Here is a 12,532-nt window from a genome sequence, read left to right as displayed (position 1 = left end):
TCTTTGAGGGCGTTCAAATAAAGGTCACTGTTTGCAAAGTAGATTGAAGAGTTTGAGTGGAAAATCTTAATCCCTGTGCATTCAGCTGCCTGGAACAGAGAGGCAGAATCACAGGTCTCACTGCTCATCCAACACCATGTACATTCTCATTCTATCCCAGGGTAGTTACAGGCCAGTTACGGGCACTAACAAGTTCATTTAGAAAAACCTTGTCCACCATTACAATTTCTTTGTGACAAACTATCGTTAGGCAATTGTTCAATACTTTAATGAGACCTAGCTTTTTAGTGCCTGCAACTGTAAGACCATATAGAGTTGTGTCATTTTGTGATAATGAGCATTATTACTTTTTCATATTCATCCACGTCACAGTACAGGCCTGTGTCCAGGACCTGTCCCAGGATCACACTCTTTGGGCTGTGGAGAAGAAGGGGTCGAGAGATATTCAAACGTTTTAGCACAGTTATTTCAGACATTTCCATTGAACAGATTAAAACTGAAATGACTCAACCCAAAAATCTAGCTTTTTTCCAAATCAAGCTGGTGATATGAAATGGTTACCAGTGATCGTGAAGGGGATATTAAATACTACACTTGAATATATTTCAGAAGTAGTAGGATGGTTTAGTACCTCTGTGTTCTGTAGATGACACTCAGGATGGCAAATCCTAAGGCCACCAGAAGTCCAAGATCAAGGCCCAACAGCACAGAGGCCACAAAGGCTACCAGCCAGATAGCCTGGAAGACAATACAGACCAAAGCAACAATGGTTACAGATGCATAGTATAGGCCTCGTCCCAGGTCTCTTTGTGCTGTGTATCCAACTCTTACAGTCACTGTCATGCAATGACCGTATGATCATTCGGTAAGATAGCGCAAACTGATCTGGGACCAGGCTTCCAGCGCGAACTGATCTGGGACCAGGCTTCCATAGCGAACTGATCTGGGACCAGGCTTCCATAGCAAACTGATCTGGGACCAGGCTTCCATAGCAAACTGATCTGGGACCAGGCTTCCATAGCAAACTGATCTGGGACCAGGCTTCCATAGCAAACTGATCTGGGACCAGGCTTCCATAGCAAACTGATCTGGGACCAGGCTTCCATAGCAAACTGATCTGGGACCAGGCTTCCATAGCAAACTGATCTGGGACCAGGCTTCCATAGCAAACTGATCTGGGACCAGGCTTCCATAGCAAACTGATCTGGGACCAGGCTTCCATAGCAAACTGATCTGGGACCAGGCTTCCATAGCAAACTGATCTGGGACAAGGCTTCCATAGCAAACTGATCTGGGACAAGGCTTCCATAGCAAACTGATCTGGGACAAGGCTACCATAGCATGACATGTACTGAAGGAATCTGTCCGATTGGGTTTTCTGGTGCGATGTGGTCATGATGCGGTCAGATCATTTAAATTGCTTACATTTTAGTCAATTCAGAAAGTAAACCAAATTCTAAGTTTACATTGAAAAGCATTTAAGATAATTGGAATTTCAGTGTACTTCCTGAAATAACCCTGGGTTAGATGTGATCAGAAGGAGTTGTGTTGCGGTCCAGACTCACCAACTCGATCTTGCTGGTCCTCCACAGGGCAGGGATGTCCCTGAATTGTTTAAACATCCCCAGCAGGTTAACCATGATGATGGCAGCCAGCGCGGTCTGAAATGACAGGGGGGTCAGGGGTGAGTCGGGGTGCATTAACATTCCAATAGGATTGGACATTTCAATGCAGATATTTATTTAGGCTACTGTAATAACGACTCAAATTCCAACATTAATGCAACTTTTTAATTGGTTGACATTTTGCAAGGGATATATTAAATAAAGCTGGTGCCTCTGACAGGACTGTTTCCCTTCCTCATTCTTCCTTAGCCGTCTCATAGAACACCCGCTGTAGGTGGTGTTGGTCGGTAACTGTTACACCCACCTGTGGCAGAGGCTGGAAGACAAAACCAATGGCCACCACCACCAGCAACACCACCATGGACGCCAACAGACCTGCAATCTGCAAAGACACACACAGATAAGGTACGTTAACACACCTATCATTTAGCCTTCCTGGAGTCTGCACAGAAGCGTCTGTGGTTGATCTAATCTTTATGGCTTCACGGCGCCAATTTAGCTCCCGTTATTAGGTGACACATGTAATGAAAGGACAACTGTGTCATGTTAATGGCCATACACTCAGTGTGGGCCCAGCAAACAGGATGGGTGTGTGTGTGTGTGTGTGTGTGTGTCACTGTATCAAATCAAATTGTATTTGTCACATGCACCGAATACAACAGGTGTAGTAGACCTTACAGAGAAATGTTTACTTACAAGCCCTTAAAAGTAACAATTAAAGAGCAGTAGTAAATTAACAATAGCGAGGCTATATACAGGGGTAACGGAACAGAGTCAATGTGCGGGGGCACCAGTTAGTCTAGGTAATATTACATGTAGGTAGATATTAAAGTCACTATGCATCTATGTATGTGTGTGTGTGTCTGAGTCTGCGCATGTGTGTGTTACCTGCGTATTGCCCCCAGTGCTCTCCTGCACCAGACTGCGGGACATGGAACAGGTGATGGCGAAGGTGTGGAAGAAAGAGCTGACAAAGTTACACAGGCCCAGGGCAATCAGCTCCTACAGGGCAACACAGAGCCAACGGGTTAGACTCTGGGGTAAAGTATCCCACAGGTACAGATCTAGGATCAGCTCCTACAGGGCAACACAGAGCCAACGGGTTAGACTCTGGGGTAAAGTATCCCACAGGTACAGATCTAGGATCAGCTCCTACAGGGCAACACAGAGCCAACGGGTTAGACTCTGGGGTAAAGTATCCCACAGGTACAGATCTAGGATCAGCTCCTACAGGGCAACACAGAGCCAACGGGTTAGACTCTGGGGTAAAGTATCCCACAGATACAGATCTAGGATCAGCTCCTACAGGGCAACACAGAGCCAACGGGTTAGACTCTGGGGTAAAGTATCCCATAGGTACAGATCTAGGATCAGCTTCCCTCACCCCATGCCTAACCTTACCCATTAGTGGGGGAAATGCTATGACGTTCTTTGACATCGCCACTCTCCAAGGCTATAATGGCTACAGTACTGTGGATAAACTGACCTGGTTACCATCCACACTGTAGCCGTGTTTCAGAGCAAAGATCTTGGCCAGAGAGATTCCCATGGAGAAGCCCACCACCGCTATGGCGATAGAATCCGTTACCAAGTTGGGCAACAGAGAGAAGTCTGGGATTACAGGTGGGAGCAGCCTGGAAACAAATAACAAATATTGTCTGAAAAGTTGACTGAATAGTAACAACTGTTTGTACAGTACATGTCTTCTGATGCTGTTACTTGTGCATTTTGACTCACTAAACACTTTTTGGACCATAATATGCCACGATACCTTTTCCCACTATAGAGCTGACCTGAACCGTACTGGCTTGGATATTGGGTTCTCACAATGTGCTTTCAGGTTCTAGTAACCATGTAGGATGCATACAGCAACCCGTTAGGTTTGGCTGGGCCGAAGGCCAGTTCAGTACAGCTTGGTTTGGATCGGCCCAGTAGCGTGAAAAGTCCTTCTCTTACCCAGATGGAATTGTCCTGACCACGTCCACTTGGTAGTTCTCTGACAGACTGAGGCCATAGGAGATCCCCGTTGAGACCATGACCACAATGATCTCTCCTGGGATGGGCACAGGCAGCTTCTTCTTGAAGCGCTCGTTGAGGTCCTTCACGCAGTAGAGGACCACCATGCAGACCCCGCCCACAATCAACGTGGTCACGTTGGTGCTGGTGATGTCACTGAACACGGCTGTGACACTCTGGGAGGAGAGAGGGGGTGTGAGAGACCTGGGAGTGTGTCCGTGTCCCCGAGAGCATTGCATAAAACTCACAATCTATATTTATTTATCAGGAATTAATCATTTGTCGATTTATAACTAAATCATGCAGACTTGTAAACTAGGTCTAATACCCATGAATTACAGCAGAGTACATCCACGGACTCCTATAACGTGGATGACTTTCCTGTCTGCTACTGTTTAAAAGTTAACCACTCCATTCCTCATGCAGGGGCCACTATCCAGCGGCAGAGGCCTCAGAGGCCCCGTCAGTGACTCACGTGAAGAGCGGACAGGGGCCCACTGAAGCGCGGGGTCTGGATGCCCAGCAGGTATTTCAGCTGAGAGATGAAGACGTGAACAGCTGCGGCCGTGGTGAATCCACGTACCAGGGGCTCCGTGAGGTAGATGGCCACAAAGCCAAACCGCAACAACCCCAGGACCAGCTGGGGGGAAAGGAAAGAAGGAGACAGAAAGACAAAGACAAACAAGGGGAGAGTAGATGATGACGATTTACTTGCATAATAAATGTCAACATAGATAAAGTAGGTTGACATTAGGTCAACTAAGTTGCGGTCCTGTGGATCCCACTATGGTTGAGTAAACAGTGAGCGCTGAGAAACCGGTTGAAACCACAAACCCCCAAGGTTATGGGATGATCCTTATCTTCGGCATGAAAACTTTGACCTATTATAGAGAGACTGACTAGTGGTGGGAAAGCTAGTGGCAACAGAGAGGATGCTGGGTTATTTGAGGGGACATTTTTCTGAAGGTGGAAGAGGGGAGTGTGACCCACCTGTATGACTCCCACCAGGGTGGTGAGGACTACGGCTACGTGGACCCTCCTGGCATCGCGGGCCTCTGTGTCGATGAAGACGGTGGTGTTGGTGGCGGTACCATTCAGGGCCTGGACCGTGAACATGGAGTCAGGGGCCTCCCTCACCACCACTCCTCCAATCATCAGGCTGATCACCGCAAACGTGCCTGCAGAGAGCACAGCCACAGCCTTAAAATTAGGGGTGTCAAACTCAACTCCTAGAGGATTGAATGTTAGCTGTTTTTGCTATTTCCTTTCCATTTGTGGAAGCAGGCTGCCTAATGGTTTAGAACGTTATAACACTAACCGAAATGTCGCTGGTACAAAATCACAGATCCGACTAGGTGAAAAGTCTGTCAATGGGCCCTTGAGCAAGGCACTTAACCCTAATTGTTCCTGTAAGTGTCCCTGGATAAGAGCGTCTGCTAAATGACTCAAATGTAAATGCAAAATGTGTCCAATTAAGACCTAGACAATCAGGAAGTTCCTTACTAATTAGTGACCTTAACTGATCAATGAAGAACAGGAGAGGAGAGAAAACCAACCGACACTCGGCCCTCCAGGAATTGACTTCCGACACCCCTGGGGGTTAATGGTTTAGGGGTAGGGGCTTTTAAGGGACAGGGTTTAGGAGTTCTAGGCTTCAGGGACACAGACAAAGGGCTTAACACCTGGCAGCTTATCATTGATACTGAATATGATGACATCCTCACTCTGAAAACAGAACAATAGAAGTATAAATGAATTCAATGAACTGAACTGTGAGGCTCACTCTCTCTTCAGTGGGTTGAGTCTGACTGACCATTGCCTCTCATCCTGTGTGGCTCAATTGGTAGAGCATGCGCCACCAAAACTGTGGGTTTGCTTCCCGGGACCGCACACATGGAAAACATATGCACACATGACTGTAAGTCACTTTGTATGAAAGTGTCTGTTAAATGGCATATTATTATTTCATGACATTGAATCATACAAGTTTGACTTGGTAGCTTTGGCACTCCCCCTAGGTCAAATAATTATCATAGCACTCCCCATTCCCCTCGAGGTTATCAGTCAGTCGCCAAGGTGCCAGGTTCTTTATCAGTAATGGTTTAATAGAGAGGGGAGACATCAGTGCCACACCAGTGCAAACAGCTGTGAACCCAGTCCAGGCGCCTCTGCCAGGGCAAGTCTCTGTGTCTGGTAAACGAGGTATGAAGCAATGTAAAAACTAATGTTAAAAATGTGTTCTCATTTCCAGATCAGGTTTGCTTGTGTTAGCTCGTTACGTTTGCAACTAGAGATGTTGACACGGGCTTTTGCCCAAGACTTGAACGGGTGCCAAAATATTCCTTCATCCCTGCCTCAGAGGGAGAGAAGGCAGTCGCAAGTTACTACAGCAACTGCCCTCCTTAAGGCCACAATTTGGGCGGAGGCCATTTTGTTACAACTGCTTCCGCTAACTATTTCCAAGACGGTTTTAGTTCTTCTTCTCTTGTTGAAGTGTTTAAAGTGATTCACTGACTCACCGAGTTGTCAAAAGGAGACAAACGTGACGGCTGAAATTGGAGGCAAGGCTATGTCTGCCTTGAATGTTCCCATAAATCTGGCCTGTCTATGTGCAACAGATGGGGTCACTATATGCCAAGAGACCTGACCTCACCCAAGCTTCACAAGGACACCGATCAATTCCCAAAGTAAACCATTTCAAAACTTGGCTCATTTCCTGAAGTGTCATGAAAAAAAAAGTTTAGCTATTATTCTGGTCACTTAATCTGTTACTTTTGAACAGATGAATCTCTCAGAGGTAACACCCAGACTCTTGATTGACTGGGCTCCCTGGGTGGATGAGAAGGCCGAGTCCCATATAGCACCATATTACCTTCATAGTGCTCTACTGTTGACCCGGGCCCCATAGGGCTCTGACCAACAGTAGAGCACTAAATAGGGAATAGAGTGCTATTTGGAATTCACCTGTTGTTGGCGTGGTTTGGAATGGTCAGTCTGTACTTGGCACAGCCACCAGAATACAAAACCCTCTGGCCAAGAAGTGAAAAGGCCACGGCTGTCCAGGGGTAGAGACCTACGGGAAAACTATGTGAATACAACCAGGACTACTTCATTGGAACACCCAGTAGGAGTAACATCCATTATCACCACAGGTAGGCTGCAGGGGTAGTGTTCAGTAGGGCACAAAGTAACAAACCGGTTTGCAAGGGAAAACAAAAACAAATGTTCTTATTAGAGACGGTCGGGTAGTATCTGTACCTCCACGTTTCAAAACATTTACTTAAGCAATAAGGCCCGAGGGAGTGTGGTATATGGTCAATATACCACGGGTAAAGGGCTGTTCTTAGGCACGACGCAACGCGGAGTATACAGCCTGTATACAGCCCGTAGCCATGGTATATTGGCCATATATCAAACCCCAGAGGTGGCTCATTGCTATTATAAACTGGTTACCAACGTAATTAGAGCAGTAAAAATAAATGTTTCGTCATACCCGTGGTATACGGTCTGATATACCACGACTGTCAACCAATCAGCATTCAGGGCTCGAACCACCCAGTTTATAACACTGAACCCGACTCCGCTCCTGGTTAGCCACATTATACATCTCAATAGTGTAAAGTGACTTTCTCTGCACTAGTTGGAGCTCCGTCGTCGGGATGGCTCACCTATAGATATGTGTCTAGAAGTCCCAAAGAAGGTGTAGAGCAGGACGGGGTAGAAGGAGGAGTACAGGCCATACACAGGAGGCACGGCAGCCAGCATGGCATAGGCAAGACCTGGGGAGAGAGGATGGGGGGGGGGGGAGAGATGGAATGATGTTCTACTTCCCAGTGCATACACACATTGATACATCAGTAGCTAAGATGGGGAGAAGTCTGTCCATAATAAAGAGCTGCTCTACCTTCTTAACAGCAACACAGGTCCTATAGGTTCTAGTTTTGTCGCACCTGGACTACTGTACAGTCGTGTGGTCAGGTGCCACAAAGAGGGACTTGTTGTGAAATGTTTTTAAAATTGTACAACTTCCTTAATTTTGATGGACCCCAGGAAGAGTAGCTGCTGCCTTGGCAGGAACGAATGGGGATCCATAATAAATACAGTACCAAAGTTAGGACACACTTATTCATTCCAGGAATTTTCTTTATTTTTACTATTTTCTACATTGTAGAACAGTGAAGACACACTCTTGGCATCCAGGTGAAGCTGGTTGAGAGAATGCCAAGAGTGTGAAAAGCTGTCATCAAGGCAAAGGGTGGCTAGTTTGAAGGATCTCAAATATAAAATATATTTGGATTTGTTTAACACTTTTTTGGTTATGACATGATTCCATGTGTTATTTCATAGTTTTGATGTCTTCACTATTATTCTACAATAGTAAAAATAAAGAAAAACCCTAGAATGAGTAGGTGTGTCCAAACTTGACTGGTACTGTATATGCTGAACGAAAATACAAACGCAACATGCAACAATTTTAAAGATGTTGCTGAGTTACAGTTCATATATAAAGAAATCAGTCAATTGAAATAAATATATTAGGCCCTAATCTATGGATTTCATATGACTGGGCAAGGGCGCAGTGGGCATAGGTCCACCCACTGGGGAGCCAGGCCCAGTCAATCAGAATGAGTTTTTCCCCACAAAAGGGCTTTGTTACAGACAGAAATACTCCTCAGAAGAAGCCGGGTGTGGAGGTCCTGGGCTGGTCTGCGGTTGTGAGGCCGGTTTGGACGTATTGCCAAATGCTACAAAATGACGATGAAAGTGGCTTATGGTTAAAAAAAAAAAAAAAAAATTAAAACATTAAATGATCTGACAACAGCTCTGGTGGACATTCCTGCAGTCAGCATGCCAATTGCACACTCCTTTAAAACATGAGATATCTGTGGCATTGTGTTGTGTGACAAATCTGAGCATTTTAGAGTGGCCTTTTGTCCCCAGCACAAGGTGCATCTGTGTAATGATCATGCAGTTTAATCAGCTTCTTAATATGCCTCACCTGTCAGCTGGATGGATTATCTAGCCAAAGGAAAAATGCTCACTAACTGGGATGTAAACAAATTTGTGCACAACATTTGAGAGAAATAAGCTTTTTGTGTGTATGTCAAATTGTTGGGATCTTTTATTTCAGCTCATGGAACCAACATTTGACATGTTGTGTTTATATTTTTGTTTAGTATAAAACAATCTGGTCAGAAAGGCAGCATCTGGCATTACCACTTCAACACCCTTATCTCCAAGCAGAAGCTGGTGGCCTAGCAGCCTTGTTGTTGGCTCAGCTCATGGCCGGTCTCACCAGTGGTGTGGCACTATTCTTTATAGGTTTGTACCGACTGATGTATCATTGAATAAAATCCTTTTAGAATATGAAAAAAATACATCCTCCAAATGCAACATCTGCATATACCTACCTACACGTTGACTCAAATACATGTAGTTTCCTTATTACCCTCCTGCACTAAATTAGCCCCTCCTAACGGCAAAATTGTCAATGATGGTGATTGCCTATCGTGAATGACAATTTGTCATGTTTTACAGGTGAAATTCCAAGCTGCATCTGCCAAACCAGACTTTCGATCTCTGCGTTGTTAATCCATTTCATGAGAATATGGAGTCTTCTTGAATGATGTGTAACTACTGTTTCGTGAGTGAATTTTAAAGCACATGTTAACAACAAGCCATACCTGTACTTGATTTCAATCAAAGCACAAACTGGCAGGCTATTTATTGGCACGTGTTGTTGACTTTTAGTCGCTTTAAAGGGAAAAATCACAAACATTCAGCACAATCAACAATGATTAGGCTTCGATATAACTTTATTAAAACGAGCACCATTCTGAGAAGTGCCGCCCCTGACTCTAAACCCATTCTGAGAAGTGCAGCAGTATACCCCTGACTCCAACCCCACTGACCTTGAGGTAGCTGCATGACCCCTGTGCTGAGGCCTGAGACCAGGTCCCCAAACAGGTACTCTTTGACAGGGTAGGACGGCAGCCATGTTAAAATGGGCAGGAAGCTCAGAGCAATGGCTTTGGCCCTCTCTGATGAGCAGCTGGGAAGAGAGAGAGTGAGTGAGTAGGTGTGTGTGTGTGTGTGCTTAATCAGCTTATCTATTAGGGAAGCTTCCAAGCAGCAAGTAAATGGGTGTGTACTTCTACTAGTGTAATACTAGACAAACATTGTCAGATTAAAAAAATAATAATCATAACTTCACATAAGCTTTTACAGTCGTAACAAATTTCCTGAAAAAAGGTATTGCATAATTCCACATCCCAGTCACACACCCAGCAATGTTCTTCAATCCCGGTCATCAAAACACCGATAGGTATGTCTACTGGGCTGGAACAACACTTGAACACACTGTGGGTCCCAATGACCAGGATTGAAGAATACAACACTACATCTGATCAGATCTGTAACAGGGTCGTGTTCTTTAGGCGCCTAACGGCAGAAAACAGACTGGAACAGAGTGGGACTACCTGGACCTGTCCAATAAGAACCACAAATGTTTTCCATTTCCTGTTGCAAAACGTTTTGCTACAGTGTGTACTATTAAACACAACCCAGGTCTGTGGACACTAACTCGATGTAGATGCTTACTGGAGCTGCTGTGCCAGTCTCTGTCTGATGGTCTTGGGGCTCCTCTCTCTCGGGTGCAGGAGCTGGGTGTGGAGGTAGGCCTCATCGAACACAGGCCGTTCCACACGGTACATCAGCGGTGGGGGCGCATCCTCGCAGGGCGTTACATGTTGTTCCATAACACAGACAGGACACTGGGCATGTCAGAGAAAGGGGGCGGCTCCTAGCTTAAGTAGGCTTTTTCTCTCTCTGTGTGGTTCGCTGACTCCTTTTCCACACGTCCTGCTTCCTCCCGCTGCTCTGCTGAGAGAGGAAGACAAAACAGTCAGTAACTGTTTAGACCAAATGTTTTTGAAGCAAAGCGTTGTTTTGACCAAACTCCAGCAGGGTTGAGCACCATGCGGCTGGTAGTTTTCATTAATAGAGTAGCCCTATTTATGGAGATTACAATGAGTTTCTGGTAGTGTTTTCAGGCATATGGGCTATCTTTTCAATGAGTTTCTGGTAGTGTTTTCAGGCATATGGGCTATCTTTTCAATGAGTTCCTGTAGTGTTTTCAGGCATATGGGCTATCTTTTCAATGAGTTTCTGGTAGTGTTTTCAGGCATATGGGCTATCTTTTCAAGCAAATATTTTTGAACTGATATTGCAAAATTGTGACCAAATATGAACTTTCTGCTCCATGTGGAAAAAGAAAAACAGGGGTTTATTCACTAGGAACCAAAGGGGAAGAAACAGGAAGTGAACTCCCGAACATGCCCAATAAGAAACTTGTTTTCATGGCAAAACTTTCTGTAACAAATAGTTGTACTACAGATGGAACTAATGAATACACCCCATGTGTGTTCTACATAAGAAAGTTTACACTCCAAAATCAATGCAGAGATAGGAGCCTATTCTTTGGGCTAAAGAACAGTCCAAACTACACTTCAGGCTGACTGTGGTAGCCTGGCCTACACAACATGGCAAACCAGAGGATATTGACCTTTCAGGTTGGAAGCTACTTAGAGGAAAGGTCTCCAGCAGCCTCACTAAAAATAGACATCCATTTCTTATCATATACTTTATAGACTTCTGCGGCAATGGTAAACATGATCACAATACCCTTAAAACAGTGTCTAAAGCAGGGCTCTCCAACCGTTGTTCCTGGAGAGCTACCCTCCTGTATAGGCATTGACGTAAAGATATAGGCTATGACTGACTACTTATTGTAAAATCAGAATATTTAAACAAGAATTAAACATGAGATTAAATATATTAAACTTAACTTCTGGAAACTTGACAACAAAGACGTGAAGTTATCACACCATGTGTATAGTAACTGGCTGTTCCTGATTTTGTTAGCTGCCTAGCGACTTGTGTCATCACTGACAAAGCACATCCACATCCACATCAAAATAAAAAGGTAGCTAACTAACGTCAGCCACATGTTTTAACCTGAATTGCAGGTTACAGAGGAATGTGTAGCGGGAAAGTGATGGCTATCTACAGAATGAAAAGCGCACATGACAGATGCGAATGAAGGACCATTTCTTACCTTCCCGACCTCAGCCTAGGATGTCACACTCTGACGCGATTGACCGAATTCAATTTTAGAAACTGACCGCGCATCTAGGCTCCGGTTACAGTTTAACACCGGGAACGCAGTTTAACAACCGTCGACACTCGACAGCCGCATACTCCACCAGAGGAAGATCACTTGATGGAGCCGGGCGCACGTAAACTCTGACGTCACAAAACCAGTGATCATGGGACTTGTATTTTCTTTCCTACAGTTGTTGGATTCCCCTTTTCTTATTATCGTTATTGGTGCTATCTATATACGTATTATAGTTCTTTGGTTGGTGTTTTTCCAAAGTATATGCAAATACATTTCCAAAATACTCACCTAAATTAGAAATAAATTATACATTGATTTTGTTTCAGTTTATCATACTACATAATTCCGTGAATTTTGTCAACACTGACAATTGCCTTGCAGATAAATTTGAAAAAAGACAGAAGATCACTCATTCTCCCATGGAGAATTCATGAGAATTCATGGGAGAATCATTCTCCCAGTCCGGTCGGCCTGGCCCTATTGATGCTCATTGCCTCACAGATTGTGAGGCCTATTGGAAATGTGTGACAGACACGAAAAAATATATGTTTTCGTGTGCAGTACACGATTTTGTATACAGTGCATTTCAATCACTGATAAAGACAGTAGGTTAATACAGAAACGAAAGGGAGGGGAGGGGCGAAAATCTAGCAAACCAAAGGTTGTGTGTTCGAATCTCTTCATGGATAACTTTTGCATTTTCGCTACTTTG

General features: G+C 44.7%; 1 protein-coding gene across 1 annotated transcript in view; it reads right to left on the bottom strand.

Moving 5' to 3' along the window:
• The window catches only part of LOC139392671 (solute carrier family 26 member 5), a 16,677-nt gene extending 4,758 nt beyond the window's left edge, over window positions 1-11,919 (bottom strand). Inside the window, exons 1-14 of the mRNA XM_071140822.1 lie at window positions 11,758-11,919; window positions 10,242-10,523; window positions 9,554-9,693; window positions 7,310-7,420; window positions 4,632-4,819; window positions 4,117-4,281; window positions 3,582-3,817; window positions 3,112-3,259; window positions 2,514-2,627; window positions 1,930-2,007; window positions 1,566-1,661; window positions 632-738; window positions 348-417; window positions 1-89 (exon numbers count right to left, since the gene is read on the bottom strand). Coding sequence (XP_070996923.1) covers window positions 1-89; window positions 348-417; window positions 632-738; window positions 1,566-1,661; window positions 1,930-2,007; window positions 2,514-2,627; window positions 3,112-3,259; window positions 3,582-3,817; window positions 4,117-4,281; window positions 4,632-4,819; window positions 7,310-7,420; window positions 9,554-9,693; window positions 10,242-10,399 — 1,700 coding nt within the window. The 5' untranslated portion in view covers window positions 10,400-10,523; window positions 11,758-11,919. The remainder of the gene's footprint in view (window positions 90-347; window positions 418-631; window positions 739-1,565; window positions 1,662-1,929; window positions 2,008-2,513; window positions 2,628-3,111; window positions 3,260-3,581; window positions 3,818-4,116; window positions 4,282-4,631; window positions 4,820-7,309; window positions 7,421-9,553; window positions 9,694-10,241; window positions 10,524-11,757) is intronic.
• Window positions 11,920-12,532: the final 613 nt, after the last annotated feature.

The sequence above is a fragment of the Oncorhynchus clarkii genome, chromosome 33 (genome assembly GCF_045791955.1).
Source record: "Oncorhynchus clarkii lewisi isolate Uvic-CL-2024 chromosome 33, UVic_Ocla_1.0, whole genome shotgun sequence".
In the NCBI taxonomy this organism is placed as follows: domain Eukaryota; kingdom Metazoa; phylum Chordata; class Actinopteri; order Salmoniformes; family Salmonidae; genus Oncorhynchus; species Oncorhynchus clarkii.
The sequence above is the reverse complement of the archived record's forward strand: the minus strand, read 5'-3'. Positions and strand labels throughout refer to the sequence as shown.